Raw genomic sequence first — 23,376 nt, forward strand, 5'->3', positions numbered from 1 at the left:
AAATTGTAAGTCGAACCCAGAAAACTTAAATATATATAACAGTCCCACTCTTGGGTCACTGTACAAACAAAAAGGACCAGCGTAGCATAGCAATATTTGGCATACCCTTCGGCTTTGGACCACCTTCAGGAATCAAAACACAGCTCAACCCCTTTAACTTTTGAAATAAAACCAGTCCTAACATCACACGCCCAAAAAACACAAAAAAGATGAAAAATCCCCCGAGGAGCTTCTGTTTCTCTTAAACGCTTGTTTCCCTCCACAAAGACACACACACTCTTCTAACAAGGTAAAAGATTCACATTTTCTTTTGAAAGAGCATTCATTTATTGGAGATTGGGGTTAGAGATATGGTGGCAGAAGCTTGGATTGTGAAGATGGGAAACCAGGTAAGTAGCAATCTTAAGCACGCACTTCTTCTTGAATCTTCCAAGAAAAAGAACAACCACAACCACCCAAGAAATAAACAAGATTCTAAAGACAAACAAATCATTGGCATCTTGTCTTTTGAGGTTGCTAATGTCTTGTCTAAAACTGTACACCTCCACAGGTCCCTCACTGATTCTGAGATCTCGAAGCTAAAAAGTGAGATCTTGAAATCTGAGGGAGTTAAGAACTTGGTGTCTACTGATGAAAGTTACCTTCTTCAGCTTGCTTTAGCTGAGAAACTCGATGACTTGAACAGGGTAGCTAATGTTGTTTCTAGGCTAGGAAAGAAGTGTGTCGAGCCTGCTTTGCAAGGCTTTGAGCATGTTTATGGGGATATTGTTGGTGGGGTTATTGATGTGAAGGAGCTAGGGTTTTTGGTTAAGGATATGGAGGGTATGGTTAAGAAGTTGGAGAGGTATGTGAATGCAACCTCTAATTTGTATTGTGAACTGGAGGTTTTGAATGAATTGGAGCAGGCTACCAAGAAATTTCAGCAGAATCAACACGAAGAGAGTCAAAGGGCGTTTGAGCAGAAACTTATTTGGCAGAGACAGGATGTGAGGCATCTTAAGGAGATTTCTCTTTGGAACCAGACTTGTGATAAGGTTGTTGAATTGTTGGCTAGGACTGTTTGTACTATTTACGCTAGGATTTCTGTTGTTTTTGGGGAATCGGTGTTGCAAATGAAGGGCCTTGGGGCTGTTGAAGGGGTCTGTTCGTCCCCTCCCATGAAGGACGAATGCTGGGAGGTCCCAGGACATATTGGTGATTGTCATGGTTCACAAAGGGTTTCAGGGCCACTGAGACGGGCTGTTAGCAAGAGAAGTAGCAATTTGTGTCAATCGGGACCAATTGAGAGAGCCGTGGTGGAGAAGAGGGATCTTAAACCTCGGATTGCTTCAGGGAAAGGTGGAGTTGATCTATTATTTCGAACTGAAGATATTGTGTTTCCATGTGGGACTAGTCCTGGAAGGCTTTTCCTGGATTGCCTTCGTTTGAGCAGTTCGGCTTCAAAGTTTGATGATGATGACAGTTGTGTTGTTGTTGATGAGGACCAGAGGAGCCAAACTTCTCGTTGTTCTAGTGTGGAGAATGGTAGTTTGAAGATAGAGCTCCCAATCCCTTCAGGCTTTTCCAATCGGGGAGTTTCTTTCAGTGGAGATCAAAGACAAGCCAGGCGTGGTGGGATGAATAATGCACGGTTTGGTCCCAAAAGCAGTCTAATGGTTTATGCTCCTCCTTCCACAATTGGAGGATCTGCCTTGGCCTTGCATTATGCAAATGTCATAATTGTTATAGAGAAACTGCTTCGCTATCCCCATTTAGTGGGCGAGGAAGCAAGGGATGACTTGTACCAGATGTTACCAACAAGCCTAAGAATGTCTCTGAGGACTAACCTCAAGTCCTACGTGAAGCATCTTGCTATATATGATGCTCCGCTTGCCCATGATTGGAAGGAGACTCTTAATGGAATACTCAGGTGGCTTGCTCCTCTTGCGCATAACATGATCAGGTGGCAAAGTGAGCATAATTTCGAGGAGCACCAAATTGTCAAGCGGACAAATGTTCTTCTGCTTCAGACATTGTATTTTGCTGACAGGGGAAAGACAGAGGCAGCTATTTGTGAGCTTCTTGTTGGGATGAATTACATATGTCGCTATGAACATCAGCAGAATGCTTTGTTGGATTGTGCAAGTAGTTTTGATTTTGAAGACTGCATGCAATGGCAGTTGCAGTGCCGAGCTTCCTTCGTTGATTAATTATCATAATTAATATGAATACCTGAAGGAGGTTGTAAATTGTAGTTGTTGACTCCTGATACTTGAATGAAGACACAAATGACAGTTCAAACAAAATTAATTTTCAAGCTTTTCTCACTGATGACTTACATTACTGAAGATCTGAATTGATTAATGTCTTTCAGTGCCAGGTATGGGTAGTTTTGACTTTTGAATTACATGAATTCAATTAATTATGAGAAAATCTCTCTGTTATGCAGAATGTGTATATATCCAACATACTAAATATGTCATAATACTATCCCATACACTAAACACAAGACAAAACAATGATTTGTTGAGTCTAGTACAGTCCAATTAATACTATCCAACATACCAAACAATGCCTAATAGCTGATGTCAAGTTTCTATTCTTTATTTTCTGATTAATGTTTACTTCTCCTGATTGATGATTGATATTTATGATTAGTTCTGCTTCAACTTATCCATTTCAAGTAATGCTTCTTAAAAGCATGTAACTGTTTGCTGTAACTGTATGTGAAGTGTCTGATAATTTATTGCTTTCTCTTGAAAGTAAGCTACGGATCAAGATCATTGAGTTTGAGCACTCCATAAGTTCATTTCTTCCTTGTGAATACCCATAGCCCGTTAAATTCATTCCTGCAGCTGGTATAATTTAAGGCATCAAAGCTGGTGTTTGAAGTGTCGGATGGATTGTCGATCAGCTAGCAATATGCATCTGCAGTCTCCTAGTTTTAGTATTGAACTGGACAAAATGCATGGGTTTGTGCTTTCTTCTTTAGTATTCTTGCATCCACAAGCATCTGGTGTAGAAGTGGCGTTCATGTGCAATAGCGTAGGATAAGGTCAACCCGTAATGGTACATGTGTGAACACTCCGATCGAAGTTTACTGTTTTATTCTGGTGCCGTCGAGATATATTTATGTGATTCTGGTGCAATCTTACTTCTGAAACGAAGCATTATTATGCATCGTGAGTTCTTCAGGTTTAGGGCCAGCTTGTAACTATTTGCAGACCAGGCACACATGGTTGTGGCTTTGGTCTTCTATTGCATGCTTCGTGAGCAAATGAGTTAGTTTGCAATGCAAGTTATCATTTTTAAACAGAACAACATTTTCTCAAGTTTCATGAGTTTTTGCTTACTAATGTTCCTGAGAAATTACAAATATTTATTGCCAAGGGTGATGCCAGACTTGAAACAATCAAAGGAACGGACGTACCAGATATATCCAAGGCTGAGAGCACGTGGTATCATGTGGCATTAAACAGGTTACAGTCGGTAGAAGAGAGCATTGATGTGATAATGAAAGACCCCTTGATTTAGAAACCCTGTGTGGTCACCGGTCTGATGCTTGTAAATACAAGAATTTATCAAAAAATAAAAATAAAAATAAACATTAACTTATTATCATTATTATTACTACTAAACATACACTTGAGTGTGCATTTTCGCATGCGCGGGTACACACACCATGCGTGGTTCAGAGCACTAAGTCCAGAGAAAATTCTATTAATCTCATGCTCTGTTTAAATAAAAAAATTATTTATTTTTATGTTTTTAAAAAAATTATTTTTTTATATTTTTTCCTTTAAATTTATTTTTTTATTTTTTAAATTATTTTAATGTGCTAATATCAAAAAAAAAAATTAAAATATAAAAAATATTTTTTAATATATTTTTAAATACAAAAATATTTTAAAAAATAGCTATTATACTGATCCTGTTGCAAACATATCCTAAAATCCTAAAACTCTTGTAACTAATGTCACATGACGGAGCTCAGCTTTAGAGAGTCCCCATATTTTTTTTTATTTTATGAATGATTTCTTTGCAGAGCAGTATTTGCAGGGCAGAAAATAACATTTGTAGCCCTTTCTCCCCACTTCTCTTTTCTTTAGAGATAGAAAAGGAACCAAACCCTGCCTTGTTCTTCTTCTTCACACGAGTAATGAAATTTCTCCAACTATTAAGAATGTTAAAAAATCACGTGCAAAGAACACGAGTCCCACCACCTAGAAATGGAAAAGGAACTAGCCATTTCACGGGATAGATTTTTTTTTTCTTAAAAAGAATTATATAGGATGGTTATTTTTTAACTTGTGATCTGGAATACAAAATCAATCAGTATAATTTTCTTTTTCTTCATGTTTATAGTCAATCTTAAAAAACAAAAAAACCAATAAATATATATACTCACTGGTCTATGACTTAGCACGTTTAAATTACTAAAATGAAGAGATTAGGAGTGATAGCGGGCCATCAAATCCAAACCAAAAAGCTAAAGCTTATTTTTATTTCTTTTTAATTTTTAGAAATAGACGATTTGTTGCTTGTTCTTATTTTTTTGAAGAAAAATGTGGGTAGGTAACATGTCATTTGCCAAAATAGATAATATGTCTTCTGCAAGTATAGATTTTTATCACTGCATTAGTGGCTAAAAAACCAGACAACTAGTCTTTTAGCAAAAAAAAAAAGTAATAATTAAATTTCAAGTTATTTCAACCTAAGAATACCTCACAAACATCTTTATAACATCCAAAAATCATTTTATCAACTCCTCATACTGAAAAAATAGTCCAAAAACTTGAAATTAAATTGGTTTAGTTTTGGTTTTCTTAGCTTACATCTATTTTTTCATGCAATATTGAAACTCTAAACAACCACCATAAAAACTTTTTTTTTTTATCTTATGAAACTCGTGGATACTAAGAAAACCTATTTTAGTGGTCGAAAATGGAATGAATGATGACCTTTTCTAATATCATCAGAATCCAGCAACTTATTTCTTTCTCTTCTCTTTAACCAGGGATTGAAAAATAATAAAAATAAACTTGTGTATCAAAATTAATGTTTAAAAATTTAATAGAACGTAAATTATATACACTGTGTTATTTTTAAAGATCTAGGATGTTAATGTATTTCTTGTGCAATTTTGGACATGCCACCTATTTTTAATGTTTTTTTTTTTATTTCCATCCTCCTTTTAATTTTACCATTGATTAAGAAATTAGATGCAATTGATCTTCAATTATGATCAAATTACATAAATAAAAATTTAAAGATCAAATAAATTATTAAAAACTACATAGTACCAATTGTGTTTATGAGTGTATGAATAATGCTGACTCAATAATAAATATCTCACGTGTTTTAATATTTTTATTTATAAGAATAAAATTGATATAAAAAAAATTATTTAGTATATCAAAAATTGTATTCGTTTTGTTTCATATAAAAGTAAAACTATAACTTTTTTTTATAAAGAGTCCTGTACTTCAAAAAAACAAAAGAATGGTGAAAGGATGAAATACAATTTCTGACGCACCCAATAATCTCTCTCGAAACACAGTTGAATTTGAGATCGTTTAGGCCTCACCATCCTCATTAAATGATGGGGCATACTTTTAAAAAAAATGGGCCTTCTTGGAAGGCTCAAGACGCTCTCGGTGGATAAACTTTCAGCACGTCAATATTCTCGCCGGATTTTTATTATGGCCCAGTAATTAGTTTTTTCAATTAAAAAAAAAACACCAACAAAATTCGAGGCCGGATCCCGGCTTTGCTCTTTTTGAAAAAAGATTTTCTCAGCAACCAAACACCCGCATAGAGAAGCAGAAACCAACATTTTGATAATTGATTCAGCAGCAGCAGCCAATGAGTTACAGAAGGTTAGTTGACGAATCAGATAGTCCTTTCAATCTCAATCCAATATGACTTTTGTTAATCTAAATCACATCTAGCTCGGTTAATTTTTTCTATCCTAGCCCTAGGGTTTCATTTTCGTTTTCTAATTAAAATTATAACGGACTGTGTATGCATTTCGATTTTGATTTTCTTGAATGTATTTTCAAAATGATGACAGGGAGCATCGAAATTCGAGAACAGCTCTCTTTGATGATGGGCTTGAAGAAGGAGGTCTTAGGTCATCCTCATCCTTTTCCCACGAAACCGACGACCATGACAATGATAAGGCTGTCCACACTTTGCAAGACAGAGTTCTTTTCCTCAAGAGAGTATGCCTCTCTCCCAAACTTTAAAACTAATCCTTTGCATCGCTCCTTAGTTAATTTACTTCCTTTCATATTAAATACAATGCTGCCTGAACCTGCCTTTGTTTTTACTTTCTTGGTTCATGAAATCTGTACCGTGTCATGATTAATTTGGGATGACATGCACAATGCTCTTTCATTTCAGACTTGTTTTGAATGTTGTTGCTGATGTATAGTTGAGTAGTATTCTGAACTGAGTTGGCATGGTACAATTACAATACAATACAATACAATACAATACAATCATCTTTTTTATTGTTACACAGCACCAGCATCTTTTGTTGTTTGTCAATGATGGGCAGTAATAAGGTTCTTACTGGTGAGATGCATGTTAAACAAGCTTGCACGAAGTTGAAACCGTTCAGGGGCTTCTGGTCTGTACTTATCTAGTTATCCTTGCCTTTTAAGTTCAGGTGGTTTTTCTGTTCGTTTTTTTTGGAAAGTTCATGTTTACCAGTTTTTTTTTTTTGAAAACCTATTGAAATTTGTGATTGTTTTATGTGCTAATACTGTATAGCACCCTGTGAAGTTTCGCTATGCTCATGCATACAAATTGCAAATACCAGATCAAATTCTCCTAGGCGTATGATGGAACAGGGAATGGAAGGATAGTGCCAGTGTTGCTTAACATTAACTAAAGAAAGCAGATTCAAAATGTTACATCACCTAATATGCCACCTTTTTTCTTATAGCTTCCTGTAATGTATGTACTCAATTGATGTCACACACACACACACACTCTCTTCACAAACAGATAAGTTTGTTCATGTTGGTTCCACTTTTATGATGAATTATACCTGTGTAATTGTATGTATGTGCGGATAGTCAGAGGGATTGAAGAGCCCTTCTATTTTGATTTTTGTTTGTCTTTGGAGTTTCCTGATCCTCCTATTTGTATATCATCTCCATTTTTTTATGTAATGAAATCCCTTTTTTCTTAAGTAAAAAAAGTTTAGTATGTTATGTATGTCATGCACTCTCTTGCGTGCATTCTCACAGGCGTCTGTGTAATACTAGAAGTTCTGTTGCTGCAGCCTATTGGAATTCTTTATTGATAAGACACAATTTTGATCAGGGAAGAGAAATGAAAGTTATACAGGATTGTTGTTTTCCTGCAAATTAAATAGTTTTTATTTTTTGGCTGATCATGCATATAAATGTTTAAATGCATTTTCTGGTAAATAAATCCAAATTTTCTTTTTGAAGCAACTCATGATATGCATACATCTTGTTTACAGTTAACAGGTGATATACACGAGGAAGTGGAGAGTCAAAACCGTTTGCTTGATCGAATGGTATATGGTTTATATTTTTTGATTGATAGTCTCAAATTTAGGGAAAACAATTTCAACTTCTTTATTCTGAGTGAAATGTGTTGTAAAATCAGGGCAACAACATGGACACATCGAGGGGTATAATGTCAGGAACCATGGATCGATTCAAGATGGTAATAAGCTAGAACTACTTTGCAGTTATTTTTTATTTACTTGGCTGCGTGGAAATAGCTGAGCATAATAAAGTTCTTGCTATGCAGGTATTTGAAAAGAAATCAAGTCGGAGAACATGTGCCCTTGCAGGGTTTTTCATCCTCTCCTTTTTAATTCTGTACTATCTCATTAGGTAAATGAATTAATGCTGGATCATTTGCAATATAACTGTTTCATATTTGAAAGGGTCAAAGCTTTTCAACATCAGTTTTTTACTACTGTTAAACTGTTCGTACAAAGTGAATTTAAGTTGTCTCCCTGCCAAATTTATGAAGTTTCAAAATCTTGGTCAGCTTCCATCGAGCTAAAAGTTATCTACATTTTAGCACAGGAAACCAAAATTGAAGAGGAAGGTAAATTCTACTCAAGGGATGCATGGCCTGAACAAATATCTTCCATTGATGCTGATTAACAACTTGTTTGCAGGGTCCTTGTATACTTGAAGCAAGGTTGAAGCATAATTATGAGTACCTCACCTTTGAAGTCCTTGATTGACAATGGGATTTTGCAAGGGTGCTACGAGTGCAATGACCATGTCCTTTCTTAAGTTGGAAGATAACTCATGGTTTACCGTATCCGCTATGAGATGGCCTGTGATTGAACGTATACTACGTGCTTTACCGTATTCTGGTGTTTTCAAGTAAACATGGAGTGGAAGCAATTGTTAGAACTTACAGAAAATGTCAAGGCATGTTAGCATGCAGTGTTTTTTTAGTGTTGTACTACAAGGAAATCTCCAGACGAAGCGGTGGGGATTTCCACTGCACGATACCAAATTTTGAAATCATTATATTTTTCGCCATGTTGCAATACGTTGATCCTCGCATTTTTACTGAGAGCATTTCTCTCCACTGAAACTACAGCACATGGAGAAACCCACTAAATTCTAAAACAAGCGTGGATTCAGAATTTCAGACCGTTGCTTTCACTCGCTTCTTCAATGGATCTTAATCTTACAGCATACATGGTTAACTTCCACTGTAAATTTTGTTTAACTGATTAGGATCCTGTCGGTTGTGGCTTTATTAGATGTCTCTTCAACTTGTTAATTTGTAGGGGTTTAGTTTTAAATGATTCAACTAAATCTGTCTATTTGTACTTTGAACTCAGTGTGTTTCCTTGGGAAATTTTGTGAATTAACCGAGCGTGTTTCCTCGTCAATTTTTTTCCCCCATTCTTGCAGATCTTGGGCATGGCGATTTGTATTAAGGTTAGATCACGAGAAAAAAAATTAATGGAAGGTGAAGGCCTTGTAATTAATGTTCATAAAAATTGCCGATCAAACTGTTCTTCCCTATATCTTTTGGTTTCTGTTCTGGCTAATCCTGAAATGGTGAAATAGTTAAGTTGTTCTGAAACTCACGCCGACCAGTCAAAAGGACTGTTGTCTTCTAGTTTCCTTAGCAATAGCCTATCCATTCTTGATCCTCCCACCTGTAGTTTCTCGCTCAATAAAGCTTGATAAAAGTCAAACGATACTCTGGTTCTGAAAAAAAAAAAAAAACACAGGGTAGGCTTCTACGTCTATTCATTTAACGTTCAAAACTCAGCAATAAAATTCTACGTGCAAAAGCTCCTCACTGAACAGTTTCCATAGCTGGACAAACATTATTTGGCTTTGCGATTTCTTCCAAATTTGGAAGAACACTCTTTCAACGTATCCTAGTCGTCGGCTTCTAGATGTCCAGTTGTTGATCCGGCATAATTAAAATAAATTAAAGAAGGAAAATGCAGCCATCACTTCTGTCTCGTTGCCTCTACCGTAATTTCACAGTATTTGCATGAACTCTACACATCTGCAGCCCCACCAGGCAGCAGCAGTATCCATACCATAGTAACAGAATTATTGCAACCTACACTCTGAACATTTTACTGCCTGACAGTAATTGTACACCTAGATTTACAAGCACCTTTTTTCTCTGCATGTAATGGCAAGAACTATACGTCCGTGAGTCTTAATTACAAATGTACCGAAATGTGAGAACAACAATGGAAGAGTTAGAGGATCAATAGCTCAGTACTGGTGGCCATCCATATTCCTTGGTGATCAAGGGTTGCAAAGCTAGTCGTTAAAGTAACAGTAGTGGTAGAATAATATAAATAAACAACTCGCACCTCCACAACCAGCCCTCCTACAGATGTCACACACCGGACATGGATGTGTTCGTTCATACGAAGGAGTAAAAATTCAAAGAAAAGACCCTAATGACTAGCGAGGTACGTACAAAGTAATGTGAAAAGACATTTCAGCATTTATTTTTTTTGGGTACAAGTAAATGCAACGTTGATCAGGATAGGGGAAAGGGGAAAAATAAATAAAAATATTCCAAGTATAATTTGGCCAATACAAACACGTACGTGATGTGTAAACATCATGTCCTTTTCTTTTGTTTTATGGGCGGGGTTCAATTAAACATCAACATCTTAAAATTTGTTTTCCGTTATATTCTTGTCTGTAAATTAATTAAGATTAGAAATTTGAGTACTCGACCTTTGGCATGCAACACAGATCTTATTACCATGCATATAGGTATTTCATAATTAATTAGTAGGATCTTACAACTCTTCTTTTTATGTTATATATATATATATATATGAAGTTAGGGAGAAGCGAAAGTGTGCATCCCAATCTATATATAGAGCTTTTTATAACCATACGTTAATTATCAGGAAGCCAAAAGCTCTCCATCTACCTGGTAATTATTATCAAATTTAATAATTAATTAGTATAACACTTGGAATTGTAATTAATTAAGTTGACGGGACATTGTTTATGTAAGCTAGAGAACGACTTGTGGCCGACCCATAAACATAGAGATTATTAGACTCAAAGATTGTGAAGAGAGTGCAAAGAAAAAGATATGGAAAGGTTGCGAGCAACTGATAGCAGTCATGCGTACATCTTTATTATCATAATGCTTTTCTACGAAATATATTAAATTAATATTTTTTTATTTTTTAAATTTAATTTTTTATATTAATATATCATATCTAAAAATATAAAAATATAAAAAATTAATTTTTTTAAAAATTTAAATTTTTATCAAAAAGCATGTGGGTCTCGTTTCCAAACACTACCTTAATAAACTAATTTTTTTAAAGTGTTATAAAAACAATATTTTTTATTTTTTATTTTAAATTAATTTTTTGGAGTTTTCATAATGTTTTGATAACTAATATAAAAAATAAATTTTTAAAAATAAAATAAAAATATTATTTAAATATATTCCTAAAAAAATACTTTAAAAATTAAAAAATTGTAACATATTAACAATATTGAAAATGTTGGGGCACGAGAAAACGACGTGCTTCCCACCTGCCCACGCGCACAAGACCCCACGAAACCCTAATTTCAATGACCTCTAAAAGAAGAGCTTATAATATATTGCTGATCACGTTACAATTAGCTAGTACTCGCTCGTAGTATTAATAAAGTACATGGTCGAGGAGGAAAAAACCCTTGCCTAGCTACCTTGCCGAATCACAACACAACGCAAAGGCACAGAAAAAACACAGAGCCAACATTCAAAGAAAGAAATTATACAAGCTCCATTGTTTTGTCTCTTGAGAGATCAGTTCATTTTCTTTGATGAACTTCCAATCTCTAACTAGTGAGCTTTAGTTTATAATTCTTTCTCTTTCTTCTCTCTTGATTTGTGTGTTGATTGATTCTATGACTGGTTTTGCATCAGTTCTTTGTTCTTTCTCTTAAAATCAGTGATCTTGAATCGATCGTGCCACGCTTTACTTGATTCGGTGACCAATTGCATCTAATTCTCTCTTTTCACAAGCTCTCCCTAGCTACCTCCTTTTCTAATCTTAATTTCTTTTTTCCTCTCTCACATGCACCTTCATCAAAATCTGAGGAAGAAGATCATCAGCATAGGAGCTAGCTAGCCTGTAAAAGAACGCTATTGATTGTGGTATTTAACCTTTTTTCTTAAAAAAAAATGTTTCTTGCTAAACCTTGCTTTGACTTTCTGGTCTCGAACCTTTCCTAAATAAAACCAACTGAAATTCAATTAAGTCTTCTCCTTCCCTTCTCTTAATTCCCTTCTGTTCCCTTAATTAGCAATCCTGGCTAATCCTTGGTGGACGGGTCAGGTTGGCCTGCCTGGCCTTGACTCTTCATCCAATTCACCTTCGTTAGGAAAAATCAATCGTGAACTTTCCATTAATGAAACCAGCAACAGAAGCGGTGGAAGGGACGAAGATGATGATGATAGAGATACCGGAGATGAGGCTAAAGAGGGTGCTGTTGAGATTGGTAACCGAAGACCTAGAGGCCGGCCTCCTGGATCGAAAAACAAACCCAAACCACCAATTTTTGTGACTCGAGACAGCCCTAATGCTCTCCGAAGCCACGTCATGGAAATTGCTGGTGGTGCTGATGTAGCTGAAAGTGTGGCACAGTTTGCTCGGAGGCGTCAACGGGGTGTTTGTGTGCTTAGTGGCAGTGGCTCCGTGGCCAACGTAACCCTAAGACAACCGGCAGCACCGGGTGCTGTAGTCGCCCTCCACGGTAGGTTTGAGATTTTGTCCCTAACTGGGGCATTTTTGCCGGGACCGGCTCCTCCTGGCTCCACTGGACTGACTGTGTACCTTGCCGGCGGACAAGGGCAGGTTGTTGGAGGAAGTGTGGTTGGATCACTAATTGCAGCAGGGCCGGTCATGGTCATTGCTGCAACTTTTGCTAATGCCACGTATGAGAGGTTACCATTAGAGGATGATGAAGAAGCTGGAAGTGGTGGTCAGGGACACCTCCAAAGCGGAGCTAATAATTCCCCGCCAGCGATCGGAAGCAGTGGACAACAATCTGGATTGCCTGATCCCTCATCTATGCCTGTCTATCTGCCGCCAAATCTAATGCAAAGTGGAGCTCAACAATTAGGGCATGAGGCCTATGCTTGGGCACATGCTGCTAGACCGCCTTACTAATAGAGGAGCCAGCTAGAGAGGAGATTGTCATGATCAGTGTGATACTGTGTTGTACTAAGAGGTAGGCGTTTAAATTGGGAGGAAAAGAAGAATACTAGAATAGAGTTGTGAAGAGAAGAAATCATGCTAGCTTATCAACGTATATTAATTAAACTTCGCTTTGCTTTGCTTTGCTTTGCTTTCTGTTATGCAATAAAAGGATGATTTCTGGCTTTTTAATTCTTTCCCATTTTCAAGTTTTTAATATTTTTTTCAACATCCATTGTTCCCCATTGAGATTTACCTTGGGTTGGATATTGTCTGCTTATTTCATTCCAGTTTATAAAATATATATTTAGATTGATGCTCTTCTGAATTATAGTATATCTGATATGATGGATTAGACTTCGGAGATGTAGGAAAGTACTGGATATGGTTGGTAGACAGACAAAATCACCAAGTCTTGGTGTTTTTGCTGTATAATCCCCTCACCTTTTTTTTCAGGCTCTTGCAATCTCACTTTACCATACAAATAAAAGTAAAGAAATGGTGGATTTCATCATATAAACCTCATTTAGATTTATGGCTAAAAGACCATTTGAGTTATAATATCTTGAACAAGGTTTACTGGAGTGACGAACTTAGAATTGCGCGCATGGTGGCATTTTTAAAGCGTTGTTTCACAGAATAAACTGATACACAGAAGGATATCCTCATTGGCTAGTGTGCAGAGAAACATTGGTGCTTATGAAAGATTCATGTATAATATTTGAAAAATACACTTATCCTTTCAACATAAATATCGTATTACAACTGTAACCGAAGAAAGAAAGAAAACGGAGGGAGCAGAAAGGATTAAAAATAAATAGAAAAGAGAGGATTCTATGATGATATCAGGGCTCCATGTAACAATATTTTACATTTATTTGCTTTTTGTTGGTTTAGTAAAGTATGCGGCTCCATTTCGTTTCTTTATTCTTGCATTATAGAATGAAAATGCATAGCAGGAATTAGTTTATTGCTTTAACACACATACCAACACAATTTAGATAGAGAAACTTGCTGTGAGGGACTGAAACATGTCGTGGTTATAGAACAGTACTGGGGGGGAGAAGGAGATGGTTTCTCAGTCTTTTTTCAAGTTTGGGAGGAAATCTTATCCCTGGTGAAGCTCAAATCCAAAGATATGGAAATAAAAAACATGGCCAAGAGATGTTGAATTACGGCAAATTCAAAGAGAAAAAATCTATGAATTAATGGATGAATTATTAAAGTTCAGAGGACTTTCTCTTTGTCAATTTCCCCTAATTAATGGTGCGCAATACAATGAATATAACTCTATGAGGGCATTCTATAGCCCCACATGTTTGCCCACTCACGTGTAATGGTGATACTCTATCTCCGTGAGCAAGAGCTGTCCCATGAACACTTCCTGGAAGTTTTCCCTGGATGACAAATCTGGTGGCGGAATGGGGAATTTTCTTGCATAATCAAGAAGAATAATCTTAATTATTTCGTTGTCTTGGCATTGAACTTTTTTCTTCTTTTTTTTTCCGTATTAAAAATGCATGAATGGAAAGGTTGGTAACAGAATGCTACTTGTGTATCTTTTAATTAAACTTATATCGGATCGATCTATGTCGATGGTGAAGTTTAGAGGATCTTCACGGGTTTCAATTGTTTCAATATTCCTTCGAGGTTTCAATTTCAAAGCCACTAAGAAAATTTTCTAGTTCTTAAACTTATCAAATAAGACTTTTTATAAATAACTTGACGAGAAAAGTTTTTCTAATTTTAATTAAAAGGTCCAAATAATATAGCATGTAACATTTATATATTTAAAAATATAAATAAGAAATCACAAGAGAAAGTTTAAATTATGGATCAGCTCATTAAAAAGTAAATAAATAAAATATTTTTTTATGAGTCTAATCGGTGATGAATCATGTCCAAGTGTCAAAAATAATTAATTTTATTAAATATCTTAGTTCTTTGCTAGTTGATGGTTATATATATCCTTGAAACAACACCAAAGTTTAATAGTTATTTTTCTTTTGGGATTAGGCTTTTAATTTTAATCTTGATCTTTTTAATTTTTTTAAATTCTTAATATGTTTTAAGGTTTTTTTTCTTCTTTTAATGTAAACCATATTGAAAGAAAGATATATCTTGATTTTGTTGTTTATATTCTTCAATATAAATGATCTGTATGATATAATTTAAATATCTTAATTGAAATAGAAGGTTAAATCTCTTCAAATTATTGATTAAATCTTAAAAGTCTAGGGATTGGAAAAACTTTTTTTTATTAGTTTGGATATATGTGATTGAATTAGTCTAGGTAAATTAAAGTAAATTAAAATCAACCAAAGGATAATCTCACTAAATTATTTATGTCAAAGGTGAAGTTGAGAGTATCTTTATGAGAGAGATACTAGATTTAAAATTCACTTGATTGAAGGGGATTACTTCAAGAAAAACTCACTTGAAAGTATCTATTGGCTTTTGGCTTTAGGATTCAGGCAACCCCGGCCGATGGAAAAGATAAAGTAAAAAACCAAATCATTATTCCTGGCCATGAATATCATTTATATCAATAATTCTCGTATGAACAGCCAGTGGAAACTGGCATGGTAACTGCGATAATTAATCTGATGCTTCTGATATAATTTCTGTGATAGCAGCAACATGCCTGTAATGGAGGCTTTGACTTACTAGATAGAATAAATAATTATTAAAGAAAAAAGGAAGACATTTATGTTCTTCCGAAACCTGGCTAATAACTTTTTCAGAAGCTCTGTTAACTTGGTAATGTCCGGTCAGTCTGGAAAAACATGGAGCCAAAGCCCCATTTTTGGATTCCTCAACTGCAATCCGATTCACATAAGTTGACTTATTCTATCTTGGAATTATAATTATTTTGATCCGTCACTAATTTAATTACCCAGTCCAACGTGGGCTCATGGTAGAACATATATAGAATATTTGTTAGCAATTTGAAAGATGCACAGGCGTAATATTTTAATCGAGAACAAGAATATCAAATAACAATTTGAAATAGGTATGCCATGAATATGAAAATAATATATCTCCTGTTTTTATTCAAAAATATGAAGAATATATGTTGCTATTTGCGCACAAACAATTAATTTTATTCTAAGAAAATGATTATAATAAAACTGGTCGTGCAAGTTTGCGAGCAATAACCATAAATCGATTAGTTAGTATATAAAAAAATATAGTTGAAAAATCATTTTCTCTTATGGATTAATATTCATATATGAAAAGCTGCAGTATTACTATTTTCAGAGATCCTGTAGGGTTGGCTAGAACCAAGAACAATTAATTAATTGGATATTAGCATGCATGGGCCAAACAAGATGAATACATGAACAACAGAATATTTCTTTCACTATCAAAACAGAGCCAGAAACTTTAAAGGCAGCAAAAAAAAGGGGCGGGGGGAAGAAATCCATTTAAGTATTTTCACTTAACCCCGTCCACTACTTTTTCCTTTCATCATGCCCAAGAGATGCAATTCAAGAAGGATCTCAACTTTCTTCTCGCCACTTAATGTCATTGTAAAAGGGATATGAGAAGCATGGAAATTATATTTTGTCTCAACATATATAATTTCGGAGTCCAGATTCTACATGTATAATTTTGTTGCTATATGATGCTTCCCTGAGCTAGCTTCCAATCATTTTGGCCTACCAAAAAAGATAATTTCCTCTTATTGTCTGCAATCAAATTGACCTTATTTGAAGAACAAATACCAACATTTTCTAAAATGCAACAGAAGTACTGCCGTCTTGGTCCCAACTGTGCTTGGCTTAAAATAGAGTATTTCTATCTATATTCCTCGTAATTAAAGAATAATCGCGAATACTTCAGTACTGATCTACTGAATATTAGTATAAGAAAACACTATTAATGGCCAGAATGACATGGCAGGGTTCCAAAAGCAAAGTATCATGACACTGATGTGGTTAATTTTATAGTTTTCTTCCCCTTAATGTTTCTTATATACGTTGCATATGTGTCAGCTTTAAAATTATAGAATAAAGAAAATCATGCATGAAATCAAATTCAAAAGAGTTATTTTCCATGCTGTGATGATTCTCAGAGAAAATAATCATCTTTATTTCCTTGTGGATACATACCAGAAGGTTATTTAACTGAAATGATCCGTGCTTCTATGATTAAATGCCTTATATCTATGGGCTACGCCAGAGATTTCAAGTGCTACATAAAGTTCAGCAGAAGAGAACTTTAACATTCTATCAGATTAATCAACCCCTTTAAGATCATTTTCTTCTTCTCACACTCAAAGGATCTTATTGAGTTTTAGAAACATGGAGGACCCTCTTCACATGGATTCACGTGTCCTCCTTCATAAATATTGATTTAAAAATCGTTAGCAAATTGTATCAATACAACATTCCAAAGCTAAAGTCGAAGCAATATTGATGGACCCTCATCTGTTCAATAATCACTATCGCACTAATTAAACTAATCCTTCATCTTATTACACCAATAAAAACAAATGTGCTCTCCTTTTGTTTCAATTGCCTTTCCAAGTGTTGGGACTGCACAACTTGCATTTGCAACTAGCGAGACTGAGCTATCATCGAGACAGTGACAAGCCATTAATCTAACATTAGTTTGAAAGGGAATCCACTGACTCAACATTAATGAAATGTAAACCACCCATTAATTGAAGCCAAATTATATATTAAAGAGAGCGAAAAATTATTATGAATAAACTATACAGTGGGGTAGCAGCGGACATCATCCAAGATAAATCCAGGAACATGTTGGCTTTCCTTTCAAGTCCATGTTGATGCAGAAATTCAATCGCGCCGTTCCCTTGTCGTGGAGTACACATCATCATCTTGTATCCAACGAAGCAGACTTTAACCTAATCTTTCAAAAATCAATCAATCTCATTAGGCTTCCTTTCTTGAGAGAGAAAAGCCAAACTTTGCTGCAAAGAGATGAGTGGGTTGAAATAAGGGTCTTTGCTAGCCATGGCAGCTTTGAACTAAGTTTCTGACATGGTGGACATCTCTCGGTGCGTTTCTAAATCACTAGATAATATACTATTTGAATAGCCTCACATGATTTTTGGAAAATTTTAAAAGAAGGCATAACAATTCTTATCTTTTGGCATTGCGTGGAGTACTTTGCTAATTAAAAATGATTTAGGTTTAAATAAGGTTTAACCCCATATGAAAAGATGATTTTATCGAATTTTGCTTCATTTTTCTTCTTGGTTACAGGCCAACGAAAAGCGTGTCACTCATACAGGTTATGATTTAAAGATAAGTTCAGCTTGTATTAATAGATGGTCTAATAATATTAAGGGAGCATTTGATAGTACGACTAGAACATTTTTTAAAATTTGAATTTTTCTTTGTAGCTTAAGATTATTATTTTTTAATATTTTTAGATTATTTTAATATGTGATGTTAAAAATAAAAACATATTATTTTAATATATTTTAAAATAAAAAGCACCATAAAATATGATCTGTATCATATTCTCGAATCCTAAGTCAAGGTAATTAAGAAAATAAAAATTTCTGCATTTTTTTTTTAGTTATTCCTTTTGTAATAATTCTTACTATAAGTTGTTTAATCTCTGTTCATATATATATATATATATATATATGCGCACGCCAACTCCCAACTCCAATATGAAGATATTTGTTTGTGTGCTTGTCGACAGGTGTTATTGATTACGAGGGCAAGCTAAGTTAATTTATGGCCTTAGCTATCTGTGACATAGTTATGAAGCCTGATTTGGGATGATTTGGATAAGAGATTGAATTTCAGGTTATATCATTTAATTTACATCAATTTAAAAAATTATAAAGAATATTTAAAATTTTAATATTTTATAAAAAAAATTAAAAAACTATTCATGTGAATATAAATTAAAAAATTATTTCAATTTTTTTTTATTTCACATTAAAAAATATTATCTTATTATTTTAAATTAAAGTATTTAAACAAAAAAATTTATTCCACATTAAAATTTTTTTTCTTGTAAATATATATATATATATATATATATATGGGTTTTAAATTTCATATTAAAAAAATAAAATATTCTTTTACTATTTATACAATAAGATTTGATATAAGTTAGTAATCAATTGAAAAAGATTAAAAAAAGAGGTATTTAACTAGGAAAAAATATATATATTTTTTAAAAAAATCTTTATCAGATTATACCGGATCATTTGGGTTCTGTGTTAAATCAATAGGTTAAATAATTTTTTCTAAGTTAATTATAAGCTCGAGTTTTGAATGAAACAAATCCAATTAAGGTCTTGGGTCACTCGAAGCTTTGATCAGTTTCTGATAGCTATGATAATTATGATATGTGATTGGATACAGAAATAACCAAGCTATTCTCAAACATTTAATTAACAAGATATGCCTAGCCGATCATGTGGTGTCTTAATCTTGCAAGGTGAACCACTAATTCAAAACTTAATGTTTCAAAATTAATAGCTTCATCCATGTGTTAAGGGAAAGGAATGAAGTAGCTGGCTATTTAGCTAAACAAAGTTTAAGGAGACCTGATGGATTTATAGCTTAATTAATTTGTTGTAACTCTTCTTTTGTTTGTCTTAGCCTTTAACTTATTAATTGAGCAATATTAAAATCAATCATTATAAAATTAAGAGAACTGAACGTCATGATTTTTCTAACGAATTTCAAGATCGATGAAATATTCCTCTAATGACTAAAAAATCTTTGTTTCATGTTTCTGCCACATATTTTTCATAAGATCCCACAGGAGCGAGCAAGCAAGCAAGTTTAATACAAGTTAAAAAGGTGAGTTTCCGAGGCCAAAAGATTTCAAAATTGGATGACAAATTTAAATAATATTATTGAACTCTGGTATATATGCTTTTTAATTAGTCTATCAGTCATCGATCTTGACGCACCCACCCACACATATATCCTATTTTAGAACTGCTCAATTTGTTCTTATCTAGAAAAGCTCATTGCACAATTCAACTATTAAACTTACACTTTTATTTTCACCCCTTCTTTCCCGTTGAATGATTAGCATGTCCTGTTATTGTGCTGTGTGTTATGATTGATATTTTTCTAGTTGCAAACACTATATAAAACCATATTAAAACAGAATGCAGCACGTTCTGCAACCTTTTATTATATATATGTCTAGTAAATAACTCAATTTCTTTAAGCGATGGGTCACAACAAGAAAATTGAAGAATGCCGATGGATTATTCCGTTGGCATTTAGAAAAAACTATGCTAATGTTTTAAAAAATAGAAACATCATTATTGTTGTTGGAAAGCCAATCTTCAACAATTTTATTTCGTCAATAATTTCTAATATTAATAACAAATTATTTCATTTTTAAAATTAGTTTTTACCATCTATTTTCCGTCAAAAAATCCATCAATAATAAAAAGTACCGACATAATAAACGTTGGTAGAATCACCAATTTAACGAATATTTTGTCTGTTTTTCCATCAATATTTTCAATTATTTTGGTGACATCTCACAATCAACTCAAAAAAAAATTTCTGTCTTTTTCATAAGTGAACATCTCACAGTCAGCGCAAACAAATAATAAAACTTGCAATAAAGTTAACATTTGGGAAGATTTTATATTTTTTACAAGATTTTAAATTGTTCAATGGTAAACGTCCAAAAGAATGATACACAAAATTTTGGAACACTAAGCATCTTTGCTGCTTGAAAATGTTAAGCTCACTGCTTGCATAACGCAGTGACAAGACACAATTCACCGAAGAATGCTTGAAAAACTTCCAAAGTCTCTTCACCATGAGTCTACATCACTCCATTTTGCAAGCAAACGCCCTTTCAACATTAGAATAAGAATCTTAAATCTGAATTGAACCAACAATAACGCAAATTATAGAATCACTTTCACCAAAATTGCAGAGATGTACTTCTTAATAAAATTTACCAAATTCGAATTATATAACAAATCCACCATTCATCCAAAAAGAAGAAAAAAAATCTGTCACGCTCCCTAAATAAACATGAAAAGCCATTTGAACTAGGAGCAATTAAGGTCTAGTATACATCAAATGTCCAATTTAAGCAAGAATCCAGTAGGCACAAAGAGTACATTGATCTGTTAATTTGCTTCCCGTCAACAGCTCTGTTATGAAACAATCAATTACAAATCACAATCAAAGAATCAAAGAATATAAGACCCACCAGTGACTCATGCTTATCGGAATTTGAATAATGCTTATCTTAAATCATCCTCGTTGCATAAATTCCAAAAGATCATGACACTCACACACACTGGTTACCAAAATCTAGGATTGAAATAAACAAAAACTACTAATAACTTACTAGTATCCATATGTAAGAACATTGAACTTCTCTTCATCGATGTATCCCAGTAATAGAATCTAATTTTCCCACAATTAGTGAAGAAATCCTAAGGGTGAACTTCCACACCAATAGTTGTTGTATTCACCAAAACTATAAAAATAAATTAATAACTTCAACACCACAAAACCAACTCACACAAGCATACAAGATTTGGTTAAAACAACAAAAGTTAAAACTTGTGCTCATATTTGATCTAGAATTTGCCAGATAAATGCCTTTTCGCAAATGTTATTTTCCCGGAATTTGAGGAAACACCTAAAAGCCAAAAAATCAAAACCTCTATTATAAAATTTTAAAAAAATATATAACACCCTAAATCCAAAAACCAATACCCTAAATACAATTTTTATTTTTACTATTGTATATTGCCCTAAAATTATAAATAGAAAATGTTGTCTAACTAATAGGTTAAGCCTCTTACTTATTCTCAACTTGATATCGAAGCCTTAACACATCAGAACTCCTCTCTTCCTTTCCCTAATGGACTTTGTTGTTTTCGACTTCTCCCTCCACCAAACCAGCACTGCAGCTTAGCCGATCGGCAACTCAGAGGCGGCTGTCGGTGGTGCCTTCCCACAACAATATCCTTTTTCACTTGTAGAGCAGAAAAATGGCTCCTTTTCTCATGTTTTTGTTGTCCCTCTTCACATTATAAGGGCATCAACTCCAACTATAGTTGCTTTGCCTAACACTCAACAAGTTGTTTCGTTGAAGTTTACAAATACCAATTATTTCTATTGATAAATGCAGGTAAAGCCATATCTTTTTAGTCAGGGTGTCTTTCACTTTGTTGATTGCTCGGTGCCATGTCTTTCTTCTCATATTTTTGACAGTTTTACTAGTTTTTTTTTCATACAATCAACCTCTATTTTCTTTGTTGGAAATAACATGATAAACTTATTTGGAGCGCATTACTCTCCTCTCTTTTCATGGACGTATTATACCTTGAGGTAGATTGTTAAACCTTTCATTGTGTTTGGCGCTCTCTTGAGAAAGCTCTCACCTCTCCATCTAACTCATATATTATGTAATTCCATGGATCTTCACAAGATCTTTGACAAGGTGATGCTTCAGTTGACATGTATATGCAGCAAACAAAATTATTATTTGATGAATTGACTATTGTTAGTCGGTCTATTTCCCTTGAAGACTTCAATCTCCGTGTATTTCGTGACCTTTGTGGAAAGTTTAAAGACTTGGTAACCAGCCTTATGACCAAGACAGAATTGTTGTAATATGCCGCCCTCCATAGCCAACCTTTTCTATTTATATGTGTAGGGCAATATACAATAGTAAAGGTAGAGATTACAACACTAAAGTAGTCCTATAATATTATATATATATATATATATATATATATACATTCAATAATACGAGATTGTCATTTTATATGAGACAAGATTGTGAAAAAGAAGATTCAGATTTCTTTTATCTCTTCTCCAGATTAACTTGTAGATGTTTTTATTAAGCAGCTTTTTGTTGCTTTTTTTATTGTTTTTCAATTTAAGCTTCTATTCGATCCTTCATCCTCGGTTTAATTGGACATATTATAGAATGTATATATATAAAAAATACTATAGAATTACTCTAGTGTTATAATATTTATATTTACTATTATATGTTGGACTAGACATATAAATAGAAAAGTTGGTTAATGAATATGTTACCCATTTTATTTTTTCTCAACTTTCTCTTTACACAAAAGAACCAAACCCAGTTTGTTGATTCGACAAAGCCTACACAAATTACAACAAAAAAAATCATCAAAAATGAAATAAAAACTAAATCTTGAGATTATTTCAATATAAAAAATGAAAATGAACTAATGGAGGGAGGTTGCATCTGCCGAAAGAGGGTTAGGTGGCTGGATTACACAGGGGGTGTCAGAAATTTGATGTGCATGGGAGAGAGACCAGATTTAGAGTTTGAATTGAAATCAAAGAATTAAGAAGAAGAAATGGGGAAGAAAAGATGATTGTCAATTTTTATTTTATTTTTTAAATTATTGATGGGATTTTTATCTGCAATTTGATATGTTAGGAACACTAATGAAAATAGTAATAGTATATTTTAAATTTTATTATTGTTTCCACCAGAAATTACTAGTGAAATATGGGCATCACATTTCTCATCGGTAAAGTCATGATGAAATATTTTTCGTTGCTTTTTTCAATTTTTGGATAGAGGGTATGCATGCTTTCCGCAATCCAAAATAACGGACAAACGAAAAGAAGATCAAGGTATGATCAACGTCATAATTATTATATCAAGGTAGTACATAATCCCTACTATTTCTTTCACTCTGTACAGGC

The 23,376-nt window shown here is 33.9% G+C and overlaps 3 protein-coding genes across 3 annotated transcripts; all 3 read left to right on the top strand.

Annotated features, from left to right (window-relative positions):
- The first annotated feature begins 36 nt into the window (after positions 1 to 36).
- On the top strand, positions 37 to 2,293 carry LOC105129950 (uncharacterized). Its single transcript, XM_011032226.1, has one exon. The coding sequence runs from the start codon at positions 351 to 353 to the stop codon at positions 2,187 to 2,189; it is 1,839 nt and encodes a 612-aa protein (XP_011030528.1). The 5' UTR covers positions 37 to 350; the 3' UTR covers positions 2,190 to 2,293.
- A 3,396-nt stretch (positions 2,294 to 5,689) lies between these two features.
- Positions 5,690 to 8,640, top strand: ATBET12 (Target SNARE coiled-coil domain protein). The gene is made up of 6 exons (XM_011032227.1): positions 5,690 to 5,858; positions 6,053 to 6,203; positions 7,478 to 7,534; positions 7,627 to 7,686; positions 7,774 to 7,859; positions 8,153 to 8,640. Exons 1-6 carry the CDS (start codon positions 5,845 to 5,847, stop codon positions 8,178 to 8,180), a joined length of 396 nt encoding a protein of 131 aa, XP_011030529.1. The 5' UTR covers positions 5,690 to 5,844; the 3' UTR covers positions 8,181 to 8,640.
- Positions 8,641 to 11,794: 3,154 nt separating this feature from the next.
- Positions 11,795 to 12,886, top strand: LOC105129952 (putative DNA-binding protein ESCAROLA; the record flags this gene model as incomplete). Its single annotated transcript, XM_011032228.1, has 1 exon — positions 11,795 to 12,886. A coding segment is annotated over one exon (870 nt), but the record flags the coding sequence as incomplete, so codon positions are not given.
- Positions 12,887 to 23,376: the final 10,490 nt, after the last annotated feature.

This window comes from Populus euphratica, unplaced genomic scaffold, assembly GCF_000495115.2.
Source record: "Populus euphratica unplaced genomic scaffold, PopEup_1.0 scaffold17.1, whole genome shotgun sequence".
In the NCBI taxonomy this organism is placed as follows: Eukaryota; Viridiplantae; Streptophyta; class Magnoliopsida; order Malpighiales; family Salicaceae; genus Populus; species Populus euphratica.